General features: G+C 59.3%; 1 protein-coding gene across 2 annotated transcripts; it reads right to left on the bottom strand.

The window, feature by feature from the left end:
• Window positions 1-641: 641 nt before the first annotated feature.
• Window positions 642-12,789, bottom strand: LOC119849144 (transcription factor CP2-like protein 1). 2 transcript variants are annotated; one of them, XM_038385893.2, is made up of 15 exons: window positions 11,508-12,789; window positions 10,045-10,196; window positions 9,813-9,886; window positions 9,539-9,644; window positions 8,335-8,441; window positions 8,084-8,236; window positions 7,018-7,128; window positions 6,466-6,563; window positions 6,288-6,342; window positions 5,319-5,412; window positions 4,520-4,610; window positions 3,350-3,432; window positions 2,613-2,758; window positions 2,028-2,079; window positions 642-1,430 (listed from the first exon to the last, which is right to left on the bottom strand). In XM_038385893.2, the coding sequence occupies exons 1-15, from the start codon at window positions 11,588-11,590 to the stop codon at window positions 1,393-1,395; spliced, it is 1,443 nt and encodes a 480-aa protein (XP_038241821.1). In that variant the 5' UTR covers window positions 11,591-12,789; the 3' UTR covers window positions 642-1,392. The 2 variants fall into 2 exon arrangements, with proteins under 2 accessions (XP_038241821.1, XP_043359381.1); XM_043503446.1 differs by lacking the exon at window positions 2,028-2,079 and having other exon boundaries at window positions 11,508-11,695.
• Between the last annotated feature and the right edge of the window lie 13,308 nt (window positions 12,790-26,097).

Below are 26,097 nucleotides of genomic sequence, written 5' to 3'. Positions count from 1 at the left end.
CTTCGTGTGCCAGAATGACTGAGATGTGCCAGTGTGAAGGGGCAGGGCTGTCCCTGGAAGTGAATGCACGTTCCTTTTAAGAACGGTTTTTCCTCCTGTTTAACCAGAGGGTTGCTAAGCATTGCAGTCCTAGCCCCCAAAACAAGTCAACAGTGCGTTTAGGTATGAGTCACCTGCTCCCTTTCTCAGGATACAAGTGACAGAACACAGGGTTTTGGGGAGGAGTTTGAACCAGCAGGCCTTTGCACCCAAGGGATATTGTGTGTGTGTAGGGGGCGGGGGGTTACTCTTAATCCCTGTTTCTTCAGTTGTATTGATGGGGACAATCCCACTAGGGCTCCATGCCTGTGCAAGGCTCTGTCTGTGTGGATCCAAATGCAGGGTAAGGGCTTAGCTTTGCTTTCGTGCTCCACTGGCTCCGAACGGTGAAAAATGTGTGCGCAACAGCCCAATCCTGTGTCTGAGCAGGCTGGACTCCTGGTCCCCACACACACAGGCTCTGCCCTCTCAAACTACTTGCTAGTGGTTAGTTTAATCACTAAGAGGTGCCCCCCCGCCATGAGACAGAGAGGGATTTGAAATCCCATTAACGCGCTTCCCCCCTCCCCAAACTGAAGCAGATGGCAGTAATAGGCTGAAACTTCAGCTCTGATATTTTTAATATAAAAAGGATTAGACAATACAACAGCCAAATAAAAATAAAGCTCTAAAAACGGCAGTTGATTTTCAGTGTTAATACTAAGGCAGATGATACAATATTTAGAGGAGCCTGCTTACCTCAGCCTGAGGTTTGGTTTTGCTTACAGGTCAGGTCTGTGAAGGGAAGAATTTAAAGGGGGATGACGGGGTTCCCTGGCAGGCAGGGATTTGCAAAGCTTCCCAAGGTGGTTGGGTGCCTAGCTCACTGGGAGTTGGGTGCCTTGGAAATTCTGCCTAGAAGTCCTCTGTCCACAGATTTCCCCCACTAACCTCATGATGTAGAGACCTCCAGATGACTAAATATCATTACTGACTTAAGCTGGATATCAACCAACAGCCTAGAAGTGAACTCCTTATTGCCAAGCCCCTGAGTGCAGGAGGCCACTGGCTGTGTGTATGACCGTGCCACCATGGAACATCAGTGTAAACAATGTGCCACGGTCTAAGGCTACACAAAGCAGAGCATGTCTTCAAACAGGTGGCACATGGGCATTTCACAAATGCAGGACACTGCGGCCGTCTTGGCCTAGATTCTTTCCAGCACTGGGATGGGACTGCCTTGCTGGGAAATGCTCCTGTTGGCCTCTTCACCAGCTTCTGTGTGGGGAAATCTCCCTTGGTTCCAGACAGTGATTTGGCATCACTTCTCTCGTTGCACTTCTCTGCATTGAACTGTCCTAGGTTGTTGTGCGCCTATCTTAAAATTAAGTGGTAGCCTTCTGGAGCCTGCACTGAGAGAGACAAAAGCACATGCACCAGTCACTTTCCTCGATTGGGGAAATGCAGTCCTAATGCTTCTCTTATTCAGTTTGAGAGGGGGGCTTCTCAGTGCATTTGAGAAGATTTAAGACAGCGCTTTGGGACATCACAAAATTCTGTCTTCCTGTGAGAATGAAGGAGCCTCCCCCACCCGCAACTAGACCTGCACAGGCAGCTGTGCAGATACAGTATTAGCGAAGAGCTGGCTGTATGTTTTGTAGTAGCCGTCGTCTTCCTCCTAGTAGCCCTTCCCCCTCTATTGACTGTGTTGGGTGCTCCTTAGATGCTTCTCTTCTCAAATGAAGCTGCATTTCAGTGGAGGTGTGTTTTATAAATTAAAGCATTTGGGGATCAGAGTAGGTAATCTCCACAAGACCTCCCCAAGCCCTCTTCGTGTCTTTATTTTTTCTCCCTGTTCTTTTGACTGATGTTCATATGAGTAATTTTCCCCATTCTGTCATGAGCCAGGGCCATCACAACTGCGGACTGGAGTTTCCCCTCATGGGCTTTTTTTTTTTTGACTGCTGCTCATTTCCCCACCCTTTCCTTTTCCCAGGGAAGCCGTATACCTTTGGTAACAGCTGCTACGAAACAGGATTCATCTGGCAGGTTCCTGACCATCTGCGGTGCCCCAGAGAGGAAAGAGACAAGGTTAGAATGGGGACAGGCTGCAGAGTGAGTCAGCAGGATTTTAAGAGGCGGGGTGCAAATTGCTGGGGTGGGTACCAGTTGCTTGATCATCCTGCTGAGTGCAGGCGGGATTGTATAATACCCATCTCTTACATAGCTCTTTTCAGCGGCAGATCTCAAAGCACTATCTTCATCATTGTCCCCATTTTACAGGAAAGTGGGACACAGAGAGCAGAAGTGAGTTGCCCAAGATCATCCACCTGACCTGTGGCAGAGCTGTGGGTAGAACCCAGTTTTCCTGAGTCCTAGGCTAATGCTCTATCTGCTAGGCCACACAAGGCAGCATGTGCATGTGTTGGCCAGTGCAGGGGGACCCACCCCACCCCCGTGATGTCCTACCCCTTCACCAACAGCGGGTGACCTTTTATGGGAAAGTCCAGCACAAAAGCGGGCTCTGCTAAGCAAGGGGAGGGGATTGAATGGGTGAAGGGAAGAGCAGGTTTCCCAACCTGAAAGCCCCTTACCAGGTCACTGATGAGGATGTGAATCCCGGTCGGTCCCTGCTTGGAAACCTGCTGGATCTGGTTGGCTGGGAGGCTGAGCAGCTCTGCCAGTTTATTGGTCAGTTCTGTGGCGGTGAGTTCTTCCAGATAGACCTCTTGGTATGTGGCTTTCAAAGAAAACCCCAAAAAGCAAGTGAGCCAGCGCTGGGATTTCGCTCCCCTTCGCAAGAGCTTTGTCGGGCAACAAAAGGACCTCCCCGGGTCACCTGCAGCTACTGTGGAGACGAGCCCAGCTCAGGCCCCTCCTGCAGTATGAGGAAGTTTGGATTCAGATGCAGCCTCTGAAGCAGCCCCCAATCCCTGAAAGCTCCTGGTGAGCTAAAACAGGGCAGCCCCTGTGAAGTAGCCACGGCTTGATTGCAAGCCAAGGGCTTGTTCCAGTGCTTAGGGGGGGCTGTCTGGCTAAAGATATCTGAGCCCCTTCCCCATACAGTTGATAGGATAGGCCCTAGGGGATTTGAGCCAGCATAATCTTATTGTCTTCAATGGACTTTGGCCCCAGCCCTGAGCCAGATGCCCAGCCAGGTGCAGCTTTGCATGGATGGGTGCACCAGAAATGGACAGCTGGAGGCCAGTGCAGAATCTCCCCTGAGCCCAAGACTTGCTGTGCCTAGCCCCATGGTCAAAGGAGAACCAGCCTGGCTCCCTGAACTTGCCCCTCAGGAACATTCACAGTGAAGAGCAGCTGCTTGTTTTACCTGGGTGTGAGTCCTCAGGGGTGTCTCTGCCATTGGCTTGGGGCTCCCTGGATACATACAGGGTGAGCCGAGGGCGGATGCACCTGCAGGAGAAGAGAGAGTGTAGCTCCAAGTGTCTCTAAGCAAGATGGCCGCTGGAGCTATGCTCGTGTAATGCGTATTGCACTTAGTGCCCAGGGGCCCCAGGAGAGATTGAGTGCTGCCTGCATGTTTCCTCCCCCCCCCCCCCCCCACCTCAATGCCAGTTTTACAGGTGGGGAAACTGAGGCACAGGGCTTGTGATTTACTGGAGGCTGCGTTGGGAACTGAAGCCAGATCTCCCAGTCCCCAGCACAGGGCTTCAAACGGACACACCACCTTCCTCTGCCTATTTGAATTCAGGGACACCTCACCCCAGCTCACTACCCTACCCCTGTGGCTGAAGAGAAGCTTGTAATGAACCATTTAGACTTGTGGTGATCTGCCCTAGCTGTGGGGGTGCTAGAGAGAGAGGTATTTACCTCCTGTTCGACACTGTGGTTGCATAAGTGGGACATGCACATCAGACTCTGCTTGTGACGAGGTCCCCACTGTCCCCCTGCATAGGGACCCTATCGCTCTATGGCTGCTGCAATTGTAGGGGTAAACGCCGCAAGACTAGCCCATTCCGTGATCCTGTGTTCTCGGTTTTGCCCAGGCAGGCCTGCGGGGAGCCAGGAAGGGCCAGCCACCCACTGCACCTCCTCCTGGATGCTAAGGCCAAGATTTCCAAAGGTGATGAGTGATTCCTTCCAAGGGCTGAGCACCTGCCCTCTGAGAATTGGGCTCCCACAATCACTAGTTTCTGGGCTGTCTATATCCACCACATCCCACCCCCTGTGTCCACACTGAGAACTTACCAACTCATGACATGAGACAGGGAGGCTCTCTCTGAGCTACTGCCAGATGAGGTAGAGCAGTGACTTGGTGCAACAAAGCAATTGCTTAGATTATAAAGCCCTTCAGGCAGCGACAGTCCTTTCGTTCTGTTTGTACAGCCCCTAGCATAGTGGGAGCTTGGGCTACTGGGGCTGCTCAGTGCTACGGCCGTGCAAATCGATGGGCTCTGGGTCTGCCTGAGCACTGCACGAGGGGACCCCGTGTTCCCCCACCCCAGGATGCAGTGTCAAGGTCTCTTCCCCCTGCCCACACCTGGCTTTCAGTGCATGGGAGAGCCGGATCCCGTCAGCCGCTCCACAGATCTGGATGAGGTCGCTGCGGGAAAGCTTCAGCAGGTCAGCTCCTGGAGTGAGAGAGAGATGGGCGTAGCTGCCATGATCATCCAGTGCAGCGCTAAATCCCACTGTGGAGTGGTTCATAGGCAGGGGCCGGACCCACCATGTTGCAGGTCCCTGCCTGGGGAAGGAAAGTGTCCCCCTGGGTGGGACTGGCCTGAGCAGGATTCCTGTCTGTTTCAAACCATCCCCTGACTCCCTGCAGAGGAGGGTTAGGTCAGCAGGGGATGAAGGCAGCTATCTCCGTGCCAGACCAATGAATCCAGCAGCATGGACCAGTTGAGAGCAGGCTGCTCCTCCACCTCCTGGATCAGCTGGATTCTTCGGACAAGGCCAGAGCCCAGCTTGCAGAGCTGGTACCGGTCCTGTGGCCTATGTCCCTTTGTAAGTGGAGGGTTCCCACTTGCAGGTCCCCAGGGGCACGGACAGACTGCCCCTCCTACCCACCACTAACCTCTCTATCATCCAAGCCACCCAGAGTTTATCCATGCGTCTCAGCACCTCCCAAGTACAGAGCTGTATTTGTCTTGTGAGCATCCCCTTAGGACAGGGACAGAGCCACGCAAGGGTGAGCCTGGTCCAGAGCCCAGCATCCCAGCGCTGCCTCCCAGCTCTGGGGTGGGTTGGCTCCACGAGCCCATCCCAGCTCTGGGGTGGATTGGCTCCACCAGCCCTTCTCCCTAGTTTCATTGGCCCAGGAAGTGAGACAGCCTCACCTGTGAAATTAGCCAACATCCTGCAGTAAGCGGCGAAGCGATTCTTGTGCAGCCACTGCTGGGTTTCCAAGATGGAGGCACAGGGACTGAGAGCCTGGGACAGACAGATGGAGAGGGGAGGGTTTGGAGTGACAGGTGGGCTTGAGACCCCAATCACAAGTTTTGTACGTACACAACAAACCTCAGCCCAGCACTCACCCAGGTCCCCTGGACCTGGTGGAGTGACTGTGAGGACTAGCCTGTGGGGAGACAGCTGTCAGGCATAGCTTCAGGTGCAGAGTGATGCTGGTAGCCCCCAGGAACCTGAACGCCTTCAGTGTTTGTCCCAGCTGGGCCCAGACACCAAGGCCTTGTCCAGTGTCCTAACCCAGGAGCGGGATCTAACCTCTGCATCTCACCCTGCAGGGAACCCACCGTCATGCCAGATCGTTGTGCCCTATAATCTCTTGCCAGCCCCTCTTTCATCAAGGGATCAGCCAGGAGCAGGGCAGGTTCAGTAACAACCCCAGTGAATCCACGGATGGCTGAAGCTTGGTTACCTCTGTGGCTTATTCCAGTAGCTGATTGAGGGGTTAGAGGGTTTATGGGAGTCAGGACTCCTGGGTTCTGCACCGGGCTCTGGGAGGGGACGTATGCTCAGGGGGTTAGAGCAGGAGCAGGGAGTCAGGACTCCTGAGTTCTGCGCTGGGCTCTACCCCTGCCTTGTGGCGGGGCATCAGCTCAAATCACTTAGTCTCTCTGCCTCAGTTTGCTCACAGGCAAGATGAGTGCAATAACACCCACCCCGCGGCGTGCGGAGACTCGCTTGATTAGCAAGTGGTTGGAGTTCCTCCGCCAGCTGGGAGAGCAATGATGGTTCCTCTGCTACATGCAATGCCAAGGTCCCCTCCTGCCACCAGAGGGCAGCCGGCCATGGCACAGGGTGCGGGTGGCAGAGGGAGGCAAGGGGAGCGCCAGGCAGGCTCTTACCTCGGCCGTGCTCTCTGCTGGGCTGTCGGAGGGGTAGCTGGGCGAGGAACAACCCCTGCCAGGGAGAAGGGAGACGGTTGACGGTTATCCTGCAGCAGGCAGTACAGGAGGGAAGGGGGAGCTACAAGTGCTGCAGGGGAGGGGGGTTGATTAGAGCAGGGGGCTCTCTCCAGCTTACCTTTCTGGGGTAAGCAGTTTGAAGGCGGGAGGAGAGGGGAGCCCAGGGGTGGCCGGGGGACTGTGGGGGCTGCTGGAGGCTTCTGGCCAGGGGGTGCACTGGAAGCGAAGGGGAGAGGGTTAGGAGAAGGGTAGTTTCCACTTCTCTAGCAGTGCTGTGCTTTGCACACAGCTCCCCCCCCCTTAATGCAGCTACCTCTGGGGTGGAGGGTGGAACCTAGCCACCCCCTCACCACAGGCACCTCCCGCCCTCCCTGTCTGTGTCCTGGGGTTAGACAATTGTGCACTTCCCAGCCAGGGGACACACCTCTGGGGTTCATTAATAGGATGGAGTTCTGGTTATCTTGCTGCCCCATTAAGATCCTGCCCCCTTGACAGGTCAGGGCCTGCCCAGCTCTGGCCTACCTGGGAATGCTGCACTGCTAACCCCACAGCTGGGCTGCCATGGGGGGGGGGGCACAAGGTACAGCTAGAAATCTAATGCCAGCAGGCTGGTGCTTCTCTCAGCTGCCCCTCATGCTGTGGGGTTGCCCCATGCCTGACCCAAACCCACCTCTGCCAGCACCGTGCTCTCATAGGAAGGCTGGTATTTTTCTCGCTCCTGCGGTGATTGTTTCTCAATTTTCTCCCGGTCAGTTTTTTGTTTCCTGTCTGCTCCCTTGGGCTGAAAAAAGAAATTTCCCAGTTTCTAGTTGGCCCCAGTAAGTGCAGACCCCATCATATCTGTCGAGGGACCCTTCCCCCAGGCTGGGCTGGCAGAATAGCAGCCTCTGAAAGTCCCTACCACCCTCTACCTCTTCGCAGCCGTTGATCTTCACAAAGGATCTTAGTACTGCTATCCCCAATTTGGTGATGGGGAAACGGAGGCACAGAGTGGGGAAATCACCCTGCAGGTCAGGGTCAAAGCTGGGAATTGAACCCTAACGTGCTGAGTCCCACTCCGGTGTCTTAACCCGTGGACCGCACTGCCTCCCAGGTAGTGGTGATGGCAAAATATAAATCACTGAACGGGGGCACTAGCATTCCTCTGGTCTCTTGGAGCTCCCTTGGAGCACCACCCCCCCACCCCGGATCCCCTGCTGGGCCTCCTGACAGACACCCTGTGTGTTGCTTGCACCAGCCTGCCAAGCTGATGGGGAACCAGAGTTGACCCCGAAGACAAGAGTCTGGGGGAGCACAGGAGAGCTGAGCCCCGTGCTGCTCCCCGTCTTGTGGAAGCTCAGGCCTGGCAGTGGGAGGCTGCTGCCGGTGGGGGCAGAGCCGGAGCAGCACCCTGTGCGCCAGTGACGGAAAGGAGGGAGCAGCGTTTACTGGTTAGAACGGGACAATGGGGCAGGACTCCTGGGTTCTCTTCTTGACTGCAAGGCCTTGGGTGCAGGGGAGGGCTGGGCCATCTAGTGGCTGTAGCGAAGGCTGGCGCGTCAGACTCCTGGGTCCCATGCTCCCGGCTTGATCTCAGGGTGCCAGGCCCCTGCCCTGGAGGACTGTTACCACGACCGTCTCTGTTTTAATGCTGCTTCTTCCCGGCCTCCCCCCGGCCCAGGCAGCAGGGGATGTTAGGGGAAGCCATAGAGGGGGCCCAGTCCGTGCCCGGGACAGGGGCAGGGCGGCGCGGGCACCTTGAACACTTTGACAAGGCAGCTGGCTGAGTGCAGGTGATCCACGTGCTCGCCCTTCTCGTTGGCCTTGTAGGTGTCGAGCTGGATGCGGAAGGGGACACCCTTCTCGCCCCCGTTCTTGCGCAGCGTGAACTCGGTGCTGATGCAGTGAACCTGCCGGGAGGGGGAGGGGTGAGCGTGGCCCCCTGGCTTCCCGCCCCCCACCCGCGCTCTGCCTCTCCACCCTCCCCGTGCTCCGCCCATGCTCTGACCTGCATGAAGACAGATGTCCTCTTGGTGGGGTCCCAGAGGAACTCCACTGTGTTCAGCAGGGTGGGGTGGATGTGCGGCTCCAGCACCCCGACAGACAGGGGGACGTCTGCAAGCAGGGCACAGAGGGATCAGGCACAACTGGAACCAGGGAGACGCGTAGGCGGGGCAGAAGGTGCCCAGACACCATAGGGATGGGCACAACGGAGGAGCCCATGTGGAACAGAAGGGGGCTGAAGGATCCGCTGCCCATGATCCTCTGCCCAGCCACATGGGCATCCTGCTGGCTATGTTCTCAGAGCTCTCACCCCTCCCCTGAAACCGGCTCACAAAGCCCTCCTATGCCATAGCGAATTCAATTCCCACCCCTGGTGGCAGGGAGCTATTCTCCCTCTAGGGAAAGTGAGGCCGAGAGAATGACCTGCCCAAGGTCCTCAAGCTGGGGCTCTGACCACTACCCCAGGCTTCCTCCCAAAGGTGAGAACAGGACCCTGGCAGCCGGTCCTGTGCTCTAAGCACTTCATGGGCCCAAATCTTCTCAAGTGGCCCAGCTCCCGGTGTCTGCAGGAGCCACGCCTGCGAAGGCTGGACTGAGTTGAGTCGGCTCCCCAGTGCCCCCTGTTCCTTTAGCCTGGTTCCCAGCCCTTGGTTCTCATCCTCTGCTTCCTTCCCCCACTGCCTCCGCGTGGCCTGTTGGAGCTGGCCCAGACCCAGCAAGGGGGAGCCTGGGGTTCCCCTAGAACTCTCAGCTGATTGCCAGGGCTAGGATGGCATTTCTGGGGTGCCAGGACCAGTAGGTGGTGCTGCCACATGTACCACGATGGAGGTGGGAGGGCACCAGGAATAGTATCTTGCCCGGCCTGGCTTAGCACAGAGGCCCAGGACAGATTCCTCATGCCCCCCGCCCCAAGTCCTCTCTGTGCAGGGCCTAGAGTCCAGTTCTGGTTCCTCCTGGCTCTGACCCAGGGACCCTTCCCCTCCCCACTTCACCCACATCCAAGGCTAGGCTGCTCTTGGGGGCTTCCTTGCCCACAGGGATTGGATTCTAGCTATGACCTGGCTGGGCTGCAGATGCCAGGATCGAGGGTCACCATGCTCAGTGTGTGTGATAGATCTTAGGGGTGTGGACCTGGTACTCACCCAACCCCTCTCATTCCCTATCCCTGGGGCACAGCTGGGCCACCCTCTGCGGGCAGCCAGACTCACCGATGTCCAGGATGCGGTCACCAGGGCGGTTCCACCTCCATCCCTCCAGCTGCTGGTGCTCCGTGTACTGCAGGCGCCGGTCGTGAAACACCACCCTGGCCACGCTCTGCGGGAGAGAGGGGCGTCAGGCCGTGGGCTGTGTCTAGCTGGGCTCTGTGGCCAGGAGCAGATGGGCGATGGAGCCACGCCAGCCAGGGCGGGAGAGGTCACGTCATGCAGCAGGAGTAGCCTGGGCTCCAACAGCTCAGCCCCCATTCTCTGCCCCCCCCCTCACCTTCAGCAGCTTCCGGCACTCGGAAAAGTCGCCCAGCTTGGGGTTGCACAGCATCCGGATCTCGTAGGACTGGCCTGAAAGAGACGGCAGGGCCCTGGGGGTGAGATCCGGGCGACTGTGGGCAGAGGCTCCGGGGGAGGAGTTCTTTGTGCCCCGCTGTGGGCAGCTGGGCTGCTGCTAGCCCCGGGGCTTACCCCTGCCCCCCGCCCAGGGCACGGCCCACCTGGCTCACCTTGGTTCAGGTAGGTGAGGGTCTCCTCGTGCTGTTTGACAGCGGGCGAGGTGGGGGCGCAGAGCACGTACTGGAAGGCGGGGCAGTGCAGCTCGGCCGACGTGGAGATGTTCTGCTCCTCCTGCTTCAGGAAAGGCAGCGCCAGGGACTCCCTGGGGCAGGGCAGAGCACATGGCAGTGGGGCAGCTTCCCCTGTGAACTCCCCCTCCCCCCAGCCTGTTGGAAAGGGGGATCTGTAGATGCAGGGCTGAGGGATGGGAAGGGGAGTATAATTCCCCTGTCACCCTTCCCCCCCCCCACATCCTCCCAGCCCCTAGTGCCCTGAGCACAGACCTGGGAGCCAGTCTCATCCCAGCTCCTACCACTGGGACCTGGGCACATCACTCTACCTCTCCTGAGTCTCAGTTTCCCCTCTGAAGCATTATCCTGCCCCATCAGCTAGTGCTTAGCCCTGAAGGGGGGTGAGCCCCCAGGGATTATTTAGGGTTAGGAGGAACAGGAGGGAATATTTCTGCCCAGGGGCAAGAAAATGCCCCCGACCCTGGAATCGTCTCTTGGGGGTGGAAGGCCATTGGCCCTTGGGACATCTAGACTGGCCCTCAAAGGAGGAAACACGAGAGGGAAGAATCCTGCCCTGATGCTGGGGAAGTGGCTGGAGCCCAGTGGGGCTGTTCTGGCTCCAGCTCCTGCCTCCCAGGGCTGGTTGCAAGCGCTTGGGAAGACGCCAGTGTTAACCCCAGGGGGCTCTTTGCTAGTGCAGAGGTTTATGGGGGGGGTACGCCAGCCTGGCCTTTTAGCTCCAGCAGCAGAAGCATGTGCTGTGAGCTCCAGGGGCCCCACATTCAGGCCCTGCCAAGGGCCTGCCCGTGGGGGGGAGCTCCATACTCCGTGGCCAGCCACGTGTGGGCGCTCAGCCCCTCTGCTGACCAGACCAGCTGCATCTCCCCATGGTGTGTGTTGATCACGTGACTCAGTTTGGACAGTTCTTGGCAATCCAGCACCATCACGAGCCAGTCAGAAAGGTCCTCCATGCTTGGGGGTTTTAACAAAAATCCTCATTTTTGACAGAGGGTGGGGGGACAGACCAAAACCAAATGCCTTTCTCCCGGCCGGAGCTTGGAGCCTGCAAACTGCTTTGTTGGACGCACAAAGTGAATCACCTGGGTCTTTTCCAAACACCCACTGAAGGGTGTCTCTCACATACAGAGGGAACTGAAATGGAACAATCCCCTGCTCCTCGCTCGCTTGCATTTCTCCAGTTTGCAGGAGAGCCCCTGCCGCCTCTCCCGGGCATCCAATTCACACACACACACACGTACCCCTTCAGCTAGCACAGCTACTGTAATAACAGGCCAGGATCTCCAAGCAAAAAATGATATTCCTGTTTTACAGCAGGGGGAAACTGAGGCAGAGAGGCAGCAACGGTGGGGGAGCAATTTGGGGGATGCGAAAAAGCCACTTACCTGATCAGATTGCCGCCAGAGCAGGGGTACATCTCCCCTGGCCCTGGCCAGTAGTGCTCGGGCTGGCTGTGCCAGAACAGCATGGCGAGGGCGTGAGGCTGGACAGAAAAGTCCCTAGATCTGAGTGAGGGGCGCTGTCAGGTGGCTGTTGTCCAGCGAGGCAGCTCTGGGCACCTGCCTTTATGCTCCCAGGCTCCCCAGGTGGGTGTGTGCCAGGAGAGGTGCTGAAGGATTGGCCAGCTTCCAGATGGCTCTGAGCAGCTGGACACACCCGGGGGGCGGGGAGCTGGGGCCGTTTCACTGTGGCTGCCCTGGTCTGTGTTACAGGAGGTGGGCTGTCAGCGCTGGGGCACGAGTGGGCAAAGCACCGTGAGCCAGAGAGGGGTTCCTGCCCCTCCCGCTTAACCAAAAGCTGCGGTAGGAGGCAGCAAGGACCCGGTGGGACGTGGCCCAAACAAGCTCAGAAAACCATAGCCACGTCCAGCTGTCCCTGGGGGGCTGGGCCAGAAGGGCTTCACCTTGCAGCGGGCATTGCCTGGGTAACCCCCTCCCCCCATGTGCATGCTTTGGAGGTGCAGGAGACAGGCGATCGCAGAGCTAAGCCCTGAGCTGGGACGGGGCTCTCTTGCTGGGGGATTTGCCAGCCACAGGCTGCGCTGGTGCAGGAGCACCCCAGACATGCCATCGTCCCCCAGGCCTCTTGCCTCCTGGCGGCTGCAGCTCACCGCATGCCATGTTGTGCACTCAGGCTTCTACTGCACACGCCTGGGAAAGCTGGGACAGAGGATGGCCGGTGTCCTGCATTGTCTCTGTCATGTCACACGCCTGTTTAAAAGGCTTTTCCCATGGGGCATCTCCGAGCGGGGAGCATATTGCAGAGTCAGGCACGAACGTTACCTAAATCGGCCTGCGGCTGAAACGGAGGGAGATTTGCCTTTAGCGGGGAGGCAAACGGTGAGGAGCAGCGAAGCCAGGCCAGGCGCGGGCAGGGCCCAGAGGCAGAAGGCCCGTCTGTCTGCAGAGCCTGCCGTTAGAGCAGGAACCCCGGCACCGCACCAAAAACTCCTAGATTTGCTCCGCTCTGGCGCCGAGTGCTCAGAAAGCTGGGCTCTGCGAGGAGGGTCTGGCACGACGGCCGCCAGCCTGGGTTAATACGGCTATCTGTGCCCGTGTACATCAGGAAGGAAGACTGGAGGTCGTACTTCCAGGATGCGGGCCTCGATCCCGGGAAGCAGTGGGCTATCTAGGGCAGTGGGCTATCTTTCCGCCCGTGCACACGTGCTGGTCTAGCCGTGTGCACGCGGCTGGTGCTGTGATTTCATTGGCTCGCGGTCTCCCCACTTCCCAGCTCTGCCCTGCCATCACCTGGGTGGCTCAAGGATCACACCCCTTCCCACCCGGAGCGAGTGCCTGGGTGGGCCTAGGTCTCTTCCCAACTCCCTGGAGCTTTCCGGGGCTTCCAGGAAAGGGTTACACGGCGGAGTCGAGGGGATGGGGTGGGGTGAGCGAGAGCCCAGGACTGCCCCGGGGAGGGGGGCTGGAAGAGCTGCCCCCCTCCCCAAGCAGTGAAGGGTGTGGCGGGGCGATTGGAGCCGGGTTTACAGCAAACAGGTTGCTGGAGTTTGTTGTGAAAACAGGCAGAGCCCAGAGCCAAGGGCCCTTCGTTTTGCTGAGCTAGGGAAATTCTTGTCTTCCCTCTTTACTGTAGCGGGGGCTGGGAGGTGTCGCTGGCCCAGGGTTTGGGGCAGCAGTGGGGCTGGGACAGGGGAGCCTGTGGCCTGAGGGGGAAGCAGGGGACGGTGCAGGCGGCAGAGGCAGGGAGTTGGGGGGATCACTAGGAAAATACAGGGTGGCTGCTGCTCTTTCCTGTGTGGCCTAAATTCTGCATCGCTTGGTGAAAGGGCAGGGCTCCGGGGACGGGCAGCACCGGGGGGGCTGAGACCGGGGAGCCCTGTGGCCCGAGTTAACTCCTGCCTCTGTGCAGAGCCCCGAGCCAGGACGGAGGCCCTGCATCCCCCAACCCGGTGCTGCTGGAGGCCGTTTCAGCCACGGGTGCTGCCCCGTCTGCCTGCTGCAATGACCCCCATGAGCTAAGCGCTAGAGTGGGGGCGCACTCTGCCTCCGTTAAGCCTCCTGCGCGGGGGGGAGCCCAGAGTCAGGGGGGCCAAATCTGTGCCTGTGGGGGCCGCCACCAGGGCCAGGGCTTTTGGGCCGTGTAGCCCGTTGGCACCCACTAATGGCAACAGGGCAGTGATGAACCTCCCCTGCCCCCCTGTCAGACGCTTGGTCTTCGTCCATTTCATCCCAGTGATCGGGTCCATCCCGTTGGGCCTGGCTGGCTTCAGATCAGCTTCCTGCCCGCTCTGGCAGTGCCCCCCCGTCCGTCATCATCCCCCACCCTGGACACGCCCACGGGGTGTTTACGCACAAACACGGGGGCCTGCTGCTGGCTTGCTGGGTACATGGAGTCCGCTCCACCCCCCGCGCCTGTGTTTACACTGCACACAGCCCGCGCCTTAAAACGCGCTCTAGAAACCCGGAGAGACGTGTGTGTTTGGTGTCAAAATAGACGGAGCTCACTGGTAGGGGGATGGGGGCAGCACTTCAGGGGGTGTCCAGGGGTCAGAGGGACTTTGGGGGACTTCAATCCATTGGTCTGATCCAGGGGCCCGGGAAGCTGGGGGGAGGGATATCTGGCTAGTTGGCCCCCTACTGATCCACTGTAGAGTGGCTGGGGGGCTGGAGGGGGCAGCACCTCCCATTGCGGTGAGCAAAGGCAGCTGCTGCGGGGAGGAAGCACCTCCCCTGGTCCCCGGGGCCCTGAGGACGAGAGACTAAGCCCTGCAGTGGGGGCAGGTCATGGTGTGACCTGGGGGGGGAGCAGGGCAGCCAGGGCTGCAGCTCACCCCTCTGAGACCTCTGACATGAGCTACACATGGAGGGGGAGAGGAGCTCAGGACAACCCAGTCCTCCCCCCAAATTTCCCGGGGGCAGTGGCCAAGCAGCCCCGCTGCCTGCTGGCGGGCTCAGACCCCCCCCTCAAGCCGAGCTGGAGCAAAGCCATTCAGGCTCAGCACCAAGCTCCCCCCAAAGGCTGGGCTGGTCCCCGATCCCAGGCTGTGGCCCATCCCACGCCGGCTGTGCCCATGAGCAGGGCTTGGGGCAGGTGGATCCTACTGGCAGTGACTGTGGAGGGCTGAGGTGGGGCAGGAGGACTGTGGCCTGTGGGGCACTGAGTAGCGCATTGACTGATGTGGATTTCCATGGGCCAAGCGATGGGTCCCTTGGGGGTTGTTAGGGCCTGGCAGCTCAGAGACACTCGGGGGTCCCAGCTGTCAGCCCATGGGGGGCTGGTGTGTGTGGGGTGTCTCTGCAACCACAAGGAGCCTCCTCAGCCCACTAAGGATCCGTCTGCTGGGGGGGGCTGCTCCCCCTGTCTGGGGTCATTAACCCCTTGGTGCCCTGGTGCCTTTACCCTAGGCTGACACTAGATGGCTGCAGAATCAGGACGAAGGGTGAAGAACCAGCCCCAGGGCTCCTGGCAGGATTGAACCCCGGAGTCCGGGGGTTGGCGAGGGAGGGGGAACCCTGTCAGGTCCCCTTGGCAGCCCCCTGAGGTAGCAACCAGGAGGGGCTCACCCATGCAGCTCTCTGCTCCTCATTCCTTGGAGCCAAACCCCTACCCCCACCACCCAGCCCATTCCTAGGCTCAGCTGCTGCCTCCCTGCAAGCTCCCCCAGTGGGGGGGGGGTCTCCCCAGTTCCCAGCTCTGCCCCCCCATCCCCTGCCCCACAGCTCTGGCTCCCCTGCCCCACCTCTGTCTCGCCTTCCAGAGCTCCCTCCCCCCAGCTATCCTTTGCCGGACCCCACCTGGGGTGGGGGGCGTCCTCCCTCCCCCAGCCTTGGCTCTGCCCACTCCAAACGTGGGTGGGGGCATCTCCTCTCCCCCACAGTCCCACCTCTCTATCCCTGGTCCCCCCTTTCCAGGCCAGGGCCCAGCACGGCAGCAGGGATCACAGGCCCTGGGTGGAAACCGGGCCCGCCTGAGGTGTTTGCTGTACACAAGCCCTGTTTTCAGTAAACACCAGCCCTTGCAATGATCCAGGAGCCACTGGGGATGGGGATGGGGAGGGGGGGACACGCCCCAGGTGCCCTGCATCTTTTGGAGGAGATCTGCAAAGCTCAGATCCTGCCCCCCAACCCCTGAAAGAGAGAGACTTCGTCTGAGGCCTGCACACTCATCTCCCCCAATACAGCCGAACTGAAAGTACAGAGCACCCCAACCCGTGTGCGTCCCCCCCAGATCACAGCTGGGAGTAGGAAGAGGAGAGCCAGGCAATTTCTTTGCGTGTAGAGCGTCCCCTGCAGGAGAAAAGGGGCCCTGACGAGAGTGGGGCCTGTCCCAGGGGCACTCTCCCTACCTGCTATTGCTCTCCAGGGCCAGGCCCTGCCTCACCCCCCACTGGCTGACCCACGCTTCTTGCCCCCCCAAGGCTGCTCCAGCAGCCCTCCTAGGAGCAGCCCGAGGCCGGGGGCCTTTCGCGGGGGTCACCCCGGCCCTCCCCAGGCACCCCGTGCTGCGGGCGGGGGGCTGACGTCTGAGTGGCGCAGAGTTCAGGGCCAGGGGGGAGCATTCGAGATTCTAGCCTGAGCCGGCCGGACGCAGGCCAGAGCCGCTCGCCCAGTGACCAGCACCGAGCCCAGTTTGACTGACCCCCCCATGGTGTGTGCGTGACAGAGACCAGGGAAGGGGGGGTAAATTCCAGCCGGCTCGTGGTCTCTCTGCCCCTGGCCGTTAGTCATTCACCCACGTTTTGATCCCCGCGGCCGATCTGCTCCGTCCAGCCCCCCTGGGATTCCAGAGCCTGGGGTGGGGAGCAGAGCCCAACGACTGGGCTCTCCCTCTCTCTTGCTGAGCTCCTGGGGGTGGGGGGGTGGGGGAGAGCTGCTGTTTTTAAAGGGAAAAATAATTAACCTGAAACCATGGCGGACGTCCCTTTGCTTTTCAGTGCCTCCTGCTGCCTGCGGTTCCCGCGAGGACATGGGAATAATTAAGCATGGCGGGGTGGGGAGAGGAGGACCAGCTCAAAGGAGCCCCGTCTGACCCTCCCAAGAGACGGGGGGCTTGGTGTCTACATGACAAACGCTGGGACTGTGGCCCCCCGGAGGACTCCGTGCGTGACCGGGGAGCTGGCAGGGGTAGGGTACTAGGCAGCATGGCCCAGTGGGCAGGGCACTGGGCTCTGTTCCCAGCACAACCTCTGACCCAGGGCAAGGCTGCTCAGCGCTCTCCTGCCTGTTTAGCCCACAGCCACTGGGGGGGCAGGGAATCGCCTCAGGTGCCCCCCTCGCTCTCGCCTGGGGCTGGTAGGTGGAACTGGAGCGCAAACAATGCAGCCTGGGTGGCGGGGACGGGGGTTTCCCTGAGACTGGTGGAGACTCTCTGGGTTTTGCTGCCAGCCATTTAACACGAACACACGCAGGGTCCCGATTCCCACCAGCAGGGGGTTGCACCATGCACGCACACACACACACACACACACACACACACACACACACACACACACACACAGAGGGCCCTGATTCCTGCTGGCAGGGGGCAGTGCACACTACACACACACACACACACACACAGGGCCCTGATTCCCTCCAGCAAGGGGCAGCGCTACCCAGCTACCCACTCACACACACCCACACACACACGTACACACAGAGCCAATTCCCTCCAGCAGGGGGCAGTGCTGTTTGCTCGCTCACACCCTCCCCACCCTCCCACAGGAAAGCGTCTTGCTAGGGCGATTCACCTCCCCTCGCCCCTGGGTGGCGCTGCTGGAACCGCAGCCCTCTGCCACCCCAGGACGCAACAGCCCGGGGCAGAGACTTGATCGTCCTGATCTCGGGGACTGGGGGGGGGGGAACAAACAGGAAAATCCTTGGGCCAGACTTCTTGCATCCTCCGTCATCCATTACAGGGCGATAAGAAGGGAGGCGCCCTGAGTCGAGCGCCCCCCCAGGCTGGAGAATGCGCCGTGGGACCCCTCCTGGACTGGCTGTGGGGACTGGGCTAGAAGGGATGATTAGGCCCCCGCTGGGATGTTGCTCGTCTTTTTCCCTTTGCCGCCCACCCCCGGGCTCCTTGGCGGGAGCCGTACCCACCCCCACCCCAGGGCGCAGCTCTGGGCTGTCCCCCTGGCCCTGGCTCACCTTGGCTTTGTCCTCAGGCCGGGCTGGCCCCAGCCGCGCGGTCAGGAATGGCCGAGTGGGGCTGACCTGTGAGCTTCATCGACAGCCGGGACGCACAAGCATGCCTGGCTCTAGGAGCCTCGGCCAGGGCACGGCCAGGGCTGGGAGCGGGGCTTTGCTGGGGGCGGCACAGCAGAGAGGGGCAGTGGCTGAGGCTGGCCGAGACCTGCACGGACAAGGGCGCAGGTCTCGGTGGGCGTATTGTGCCAGCCTGTTTGACCCCCAGTTTGACGGATGGGGGCTAGGCCCCAAAACACACTGGCCCTGAAGATGGAAAACCGCTTTCGGGGGGGGAGGGGGGGGACGGCTTAGGGCAGAAAGATGGGGAGGTGCTTACAGTGCTAGGACTAGCTATGGGCCGAGAGAAGCTGGAGAGGGGATTGTTGGGGCACTAGGGACACCCGGTGATGGGTGGGGGCCAACTGGGCAGATAGAGGGCAGCTCATTTTGCAGCTCTTAGCCAATCCTTCCTAGGCACTCGCGCTAAGCGGTGCCCCACACATCCCGGCCCTGATCTCAAGAGCTGGGCTTGGCCACTACCAGCCTGAGCAGAATTCAAACCCCTGACCTGGAGGAGAGCCGTGCCAGCCGCAGGAATGGCCCACCCCCCACTCCCAGCCCAGTTCACCTTTTCCAAGGGTTTCCAGTGCAGACAGACCTGGGGGGTGACTGGAACGGCCCACGCCAGCTTGTTACCCGTGGCAGAGCTGGAGCAGGCTGGGAGTGCTGGGGCTGGGTGGGCTGGTTTGTGGTTGTAGGGTCTCTCCGGGGTGCTGTAGCTGGGTGGGCTGGTTTGTGATTGTAGGGTCTCTCCGGGGTCCTGGGGCTGGATGGGCTGGTTTATTATTGTAGGGTCTTGCACAGGTGCTGGGGCTGGGCACCCCAGCTATTATCCTACAGTAGATGCGGTGAGCCCTGACTCCTTGCCCTTTGTTTCATGGCTGGAAGGAGCTGGAGATACACACATCGGGATCCCAGCGTACAGAACCCCCAAACCTCGACTTTTTGTGATGATTCCCTCTGCATCCGTGGAGGGGTTGGGGTGACACTCCCTGGCGGTTCCCCTCCCCTCCCTGCTTGGCCGCTGTCTCTGGGAGGCTGCATTGCAGTTTCCAAGCAGTGGATTATAAATCCGTGCATGACAAACAGTGGCTAAATATAGCTGGCGCTGGAACCGTTTTCGACTGACACACACCTGCCTGGCCTGGGGAGTGGGGGGGAGAGGCCTGGCTTCCGGGGCCTGTGACGGCAGCCAGGATGCTGAGGCAGCAAACACAGAGCTCATGACCCACTTCCAGCCTCGCCAGGGTTGTTCCAGGGGGAGAAAATAACCCCCACGCTCCCTGCCCAGAGGAGGGGAAGGGCAGGGCAGGGCAGGGCTGGGAGGTAGACTCTGTTTCAGAGGCTCCTGCTGGAGCTGGGAGATGATCCCCACTGTGGGTGGGGGGCTGTGATCCCCCCCTCTGAGGAATTTATGGCACCATAGTTGGGCTGGGTGAAAATGGGCACCATTTGGGAGAAACCAAATTAGCCCTCACGAGATCCGGCTGGGAACGGTTCATACGGCTCCTACCTAACCAGCCCATTCCGGGGAGGGGGCTCCTTGCTGGGACTGGCCCAGCATGGCTCCTACCATCCCAGTTGCGGGAGGAGGCTCCCAAAGTCACAGAGGGGAGGGGGAAATGCCCCCCAGTGCTATTTTCTGGCTGGCTGAGTTTGGAGGGCACTGTGACCTGGGAGGTGCTCCCCGTCTTCCCTTCCACCCCCCATCCCATTTCACTGTAACTTGTCCTGGGCTCCCGAGGTCTGATTCCCCCCCCCCCCCACACGCATATACACACTCCCTGCCCTGGCCCATGGCTCTCGTGACTCACATTGCTTCAGTCCCTGCAGGGAAAGAAAGGGGCCTCTGGAGCCCCCCACCCTGGCCTGTCACTGGCCTTGTTGCCCAGTGCTCTGACCTGACAGCACATGGGACTCCAGGGCACCCGGAGCCACTGCCTTGAGTACAGGGGAGGGAGCACCGGGACCAGAGTTGGGGCAGGGGACCTCCCACGGCCCCTTCATTGCCCCAATCCGTAACCCATAGGCCCTGTCCTGTGCCAGATCCCTGTGCCCTGGTTGGCACTTGCCACGCAGCTGGCTCACACCCTCTGTCTCCAGCCTGGCTCTGATTCCTCCCACACTGGGGCTGAACCAGCATCCGACCGGGCTGATCCCATCTCCGATTATTATGAGTGACAAGGCAGGGCCGGAATCTCCACCCGGCCTGGCCCCCCCCGCAAAGGGGGGCACCATGCCAGGTGGGCCCAGCAGCCAGGGTGAAACACCAGCACCCTTCCCTGAGTGCGTCATGCCTCCGCTGAGCCTTTCCTGGTCACCAAAGCTGCATCTTTTGCCGAAAAACATTTGGATGGAAACTTTTCCTCCGCTGGCTGCCAGGCCATGCAGTTCTGCGCAGGGCCAGCAGGGGGCAGCAGCAGAACAGTGAGGCATGTGGGGTGTCGAGGGGGGGGCTCATGCTCCTAAAACCTCCCCTTCCAGGCCTCATGGCGTCCAGTTGCTGTTTGTCCTCGACCCAGATAGACCCACCTGCTCCCTTTTAGTGCCACCTCTAGTGTCCTTGGAGGTGGCTAGCTTTTTGGGGTGCCCCTAGCAGAGTTATTACTGGGTACCCATCCCTCTCGCTACCCCAGCACCTGCCTTGGCCAAAGCCCTCCGCCCACGGGCGCTGCCCCGGCCAGCCAGCCGCCTGTGCCATCACAGCCTTATGTGAGCGGGCAAGGGCTGAAAGCTGGCGCTGATCCGCCGGTTCCGTTTGTCTCCTCTTGCCACAAGAATAGAGACTGCAGGGCAGGGGCTGGCTTGAGATACGCAACACACTGGCCCAGTGTCCCCCAGCGAGGGCAAAAGTCTACTACTGCCGCCAGCTAAGGGAGTCACTCATGGGGCAGTGCCTGTTGGGTTTTTTTTGGTACGTGGCTTCGAGCCACACTGATGACCCGTTGCAGGGAGGCTCCTGCTATTGTCCCCCAAACGCTTGGGGGTGGGGCTGACTGAGTGCTGGGGTGCACAACTCCCCGAGGGGGTGGGCAGTGTGATGGGTGTACTGGGTATGCAATGGCCAGTCTGGTACCTGCTCCAAGCACTGAACTTCTCAGGCCCTTGCCCTCGGTGGCCTGCCATTCCCAGTCCCACACGTTTGCTTTCGTGCTAAGGGTAAACCCAGCCGTTCCTGCCACAGCCCCTAGGGGCAGGGCTGTAAAGGGAGCAGGCTCACTGGGAGGCAGTGCGGGCCACTGGCTGGACGAGCCTGGACTGGGACTTGGGACAAGTAGGTTCGATTCCCAGCTCTGCCATTAGGGGACCTTGGGCAAGTCATGGCCCTGCTCAGTGCCTCAGTTTCCCCATCTGTAACATGGGGCGAAGGAGCCTGACCTCCCTTGTGATGTTCATGAAGCCCTACTGATGGAAAGCGCTATGTGGGTATTCGCAAAAAGAAAAGGAGTACTTGTGGCACCTTAGAGACTCACAAATTTATTTGAGCATAAGCTATCGTGAGCTACAGCTCACTTCATCGGTTGCATTCAGTAGAAAATCCACTCCTTTTCTTTTTACACAAGTACTGACTCCCGCGAATAATATCTGGGCCCCAAGGAGGCAGGTCAGAGCAAAGGCCCTGTCTTGGGATCACGAGCAGCTCATGGGCCGGCCCCTGAGCTGGTGTGAATGCATGATGCCAGCAGAGGAGTGAGTAGAGTGCATTTAGGGGCACGGTTCCTGGGCAACTCCCAGGAATCTGTCCTTTATCCATAACGATGATAGGACATTATTTTGCGGGGGCGGGCTGATTGCGAACGGTCAGTTGTCTGTGGGTATTGGCCAGGCGCATTGCTTAGCCGCAATTGGGCCTGTAAGTGTTACATGGCACCATTTCTGTTCCCTGACTGGCTGAGCGTGCATGACCACCTGCTTGAATTGATCTTTGAGTTTTGGCACAAATTTTAAAGCAGGGAATGCCTGCTGTTGACACACAAATCCTCGTGGGACACGAGTGCATTAACGTGTGAGCACAGACAGTGTGAACGGGGAACAGAGTGTCTGCCAGCTGGGATCAGCCCAGAGACCCAGCTAGTCTTGTTACAGGGTTGCCACCTCTAAGGCCCAAAAGATTCAGACGTCTGCCTGCCCTCCAACACATACACCCCTGGGTACCACTTATCCCTCACCCAGGGCCCTGCCTCCCCATCCCACCTCCAGGAGAGGGCACCAGCCCTGAAAGATCCTGCTGCCAGAGCTGCCCCTGGCACCAACCTCGCCAAGCACGACACAGTACCGGCTAAATCCACCCTGGCAACAACCACCCAGCTAGAACCTGCACGGTGGTGACTGAGTGCTGCCCACCCTCAACTCCCCCTGTCCTGTTTGCTACTGACCCATCCCCATGGCTCCCAGACACCCTGGAGCCAGAGGTCCCTCTGCACAGCACTGCCACCCTACCGGCTACCGCCAGTTGGGGCTGGAGGAGCCAGCAGGGGTGTGACTGACAGAACCTGGGACTTTTAAGGGCCTGGGCAGACTTCCAGATTTCCCAGCACAGCTGCCTAAAAAAAGGGCCAATCCTGGGAAAACTTGGATGGGTGGCAACCCTATTCCTGTATCAGCACCCAGCACCAACTGGTTAAGAGGAAGGTGCAAGAACCGCCCCTAGTGGACAATTATGGCATAACCTGTCCATGGGGAAATGTCCTCTTTGCAGGATTCCCCCCCCCACACACACACACCTCCGTCCCTCCCGGCCTCCTCCATTGCTGAAGGGAGTACAGAAATAACAACTCTTGGATCCAAATCCAGATGCAGCTGCTGCCTTTGCTCTGGGAGCATCGCTCTGTGCAAAAGGCCGGAGCATCCACGCCATGAAGCATCAAAGCGCCTTCCAAAGTGAGGGCCCTGGGAATGTCATCGTTGACGCCCAGGCTGTGGGATGCAAACCAGGAAGAGATGACGTCGGGGGCAGCGGGAAGAGAATGACTAGCTGTACTCAAAGCTTGCGCTCTGACAATCACTGGGCTGATGCTGACGCTCGCAGGCAGAGTGAACGAGCAGTAAGGGGCAGAGAGAGCGAGAGAAGAAAAACTGGCTGAGGGAACAAATGGGCTGTAAACTACCGTGGCTATTAACCCCTTGGTTGGCTGTTTCCCTCTAGGGGAGGGCCCTGCATTTTGGAGCCCAGGTATCAGCTCCTGGATGGGGCAGAGCAGGGTGGGGCAGAGAGGGGTGTCTCTCGCTCCTGGGCCCTGGCCTGGCCTGTTCCCCAGCCGGGGCTCAGAGGTGGCTGGAGCCAGGGGTGATGCTCGGGGTTAAAGGGCAGCGTGTGACATGCACGGGTGGGAACACTGTTCAGCCCCCAATATTTCCACTGCAGGAGGTGCTAGTTCCCCTCTGCCCCCAAATCCAGCTGACAAATGCAGGCATCAGATAAACGGCAAATTCTTGGCAGCCAGGGGAACTCCCCCTCAAGGACATGGCAGAGTGGCTCTCGCCAGAACGGATGGCTCTCTGAAAGCTGGGCTCTAGCTCAGCCAGAAGAATGTTCTCAGTGGTTTATTGTGGGCTAAGGAGATCTCTTGTTTCTATCCCTGTAATCTACGTGCAGGCACACAGCGGGAGCTCCTCTCTGTACATTCCCATGGTCCAGCTGCTGGAGTAGGTTGCTACTCAACACAGGTAAAGGGGAGCAGATTGGGGCCCAGGGGGTCAGATTTCCAGTGCCCAGCATCTCCCCGGTTGTCCAGATCCTGCAGCTTTCACTGTGACACCCCAGGACTGGCTGGTCAAAGGAGCTCAGGATGGAGAATCCCCACACCCCAGAGAAGAGGGGGAGCAGCCGGAGGCTGAGAATTTCACAAATGCTTGCCAGGAACGTCTTGTTAAAAACCTTTTGTCTCTGTGATGATTGAATCAAGACAAGGGGCTCTGGTGCATTTTAATTCCCATTTTGAAGGATGGGTCTAAACAGCTCATCATTATCATAAATCAGCCCTTTGCTTAGCACTGGGGGCAGTGACGCTTGTAAAACACGTCCCCATCCTGGAGCTGCGTCAAACCAGCCCTGGCTGAATCCACCGGCCCTGCATCTAGAGCAAGGGGAGAGTGGGGGGTAACTCTCATCTCAGTCGGCCGTGGGGTTCACCCCCAGCCAGCTATGCCAGCCCTCGGAATTCCCCCTGCCCGGCAATTAGTGCCCTTTGCCCTCTTGATGGGCAGTGGAGCTCCAAAAGCCTGACAGATAGGCGGCTTCTGGAGGGAGTGGTGTGATGGGGGACGCAGTGGGTGGATTGCATTTTCTGGTAGCACCAGGCCTGTGTCAGCATGCGGCTGTGCCGGCCCTCCACTGACAGGGCTCTGGACAGGCGGGAGCCTCTAGAGCAAAAGCTGCAGGCGATTTCAGTTGGGGAAAGAACCCAGATGTGGCCGCGCGCCTGTCTCCACCAAAAAACACCAAATGCTGCTGGGGCAACTTTTCGAATAGATACCAGACCTTAGCCAAGCTGGTCATTGGTGAATAGGGAGTGACTCCACTTTTGAGAGGGTTCCAGAGGCCTGGTCTACACTTCCAGTTTAGATCAACATAGTTCTGCTGCTCGGTGGGGGGTGTGTGAAAAATTCACCCCCCTGAGCTCCCCAGTGCAGCCACAGCTAGAGACAATAAAGGCTGAGATGGGGGTGATCAGATCTCAGGCATCAGCTGATCGGCACCGAGGCATTCTTCCATCGACCTGTCTGTCTTCACTCGGGGAAGTGGAAAAACGCCTTCCGGTGCTGTACGAAATGGCTGCACTCTGGCATTACAGTGGCACATGTACGGCGCCGTAGTGCCTGGGGTATAGACAAGCCCGCAGGGCTGGGAGGAGGAGCAGAGGTAAAATCTGCACCAGCTCATGCCCCTCCTCATGAAAGTCAATGGGAGTTAGTTGCCGTCACACCCTTGGGAGCTGGGCCTGCTGCCCCGCACTCCTACCTCCTGCGCAGGGAGCCCAGCCGTGCAGGGACGGGCATGCTGATCAGAGCAGAGAGGAGCTAGAGGCAGGCTAGGGCTTGTGTTCGGTGGAAGGGAACAGTAAGCAAAGGAGAAAAGAGCCCATTGGTTTAACACACGGTTTCCTTGCATTCGCGTGGAGAACAACCCAACCCAGTTTGTACTGAGCAGACCCTGGCTTCCCCAAGTGATGGTAATTGCCCCCCGCCTTAACCGATGCTGCAGGAGAAGGTGAACCCCCCCCCCCGCCCATTGTACAGAGCTGTGAAGAAGTAGCTGGGGAAAATCCCCTCCTTCCCCTCCTCTGTCCGTGCTGATCACAAAATGAGCCAGACCTCCCTCTTGTCTTCAAAGCCCAGCTCCAACATTTCAGCCTGGGGCCTCGTGAATTCTGCACGCTTGGATGGCAACTCGGGCAGGGCACTAGGAGCCAGGAGGCTCTCATCCTGGCTCTATCGCTGAGTCACAAATTGCTGGGGCAGGGGAGGACTTGCTGCTGTCTTTGGGGAATCTCCCTTCCACCCCCTTTGCCCCTCAGCCATCCCTGATGGTAATATGGGGACGGGTGATGCCGAGGTAGGTGAGCGCCAGGATCAGGGAAGGAAGCTCTCTGTGATGCTGGCCTGAAAGGCAAATCAGCAAAAAGCAAGCAGGGATGGCTCCAGCCTGCCGGCATCTGGCCCAGTTAATACCCTGAGCCATGCTATGCGGCTCACGCATGAGTAAAGATGGTGGGTAGCCGAGAAGGCCCAAGAATAGCTGGGGTGAAATCATCAGCAGCCTGATGCCACCGGCTTGAGCGAGAGAAGCATGTGGCCGGGGAGGGTGGGGGTGGGTGGAGAGCGAACACAGGGAAGGAGCCAGGGAAAGCTGCTCTCGCTGAGCAGCCTTGGGCTCTGCCCTGCACAGGGCCCTACGCCCCGCCGGTCCCCCCATCAATCCAGCAGCCGCAGTCGCACACGGCAGCTGAGAACCTGGCAGTGAGCTCGTGGTTTGCATGTGTGAGCAGATGTCTGGGAGCTGGGCCTAGCAGGAGGCAGGCTGGGGGGGCTGACGCGTGGCAGCGTGCCAGGGAGGACCGGAGAGTGGGGCGCAGTGGGGCACAGGGAAGGCAGCGGGGAATGGGTCTTATACTTAGGGGGGCTGAAGGAAAACCACCCACCCCCAGGGGGATTTTAGATCTCCCTGACAGCAGGCAGCAAGGAAAACTCCTTAAAGAAGGGAAAATGCTTCCACATAACCCCCCACCCCAAATCCATCCAACATGAAGGATCCTGGTTTGCCGCCTTTGCACTATTCTGCCGTGCA

Source organism: Dermochelys coriacea, chromosome 27 (assembly GCF_009764565.3).
Source record: "Dermochelys coriacea isolate rDerCor1 chromosome 27, rDerCor1.pri.v4, whole genome shotgun sequence".
Classification (NCBI taxonomy): domain Eukaryota; kingdom Metazoa; phylum Chordata; order Testudines; family Dermochelyidae; genus Dermochelys; species Dermochelys coriacea.
Note: the sequence above shows the minus strand (reverse complement) of the source record. Positions and strands in the feature narration are given on the sequence as shown.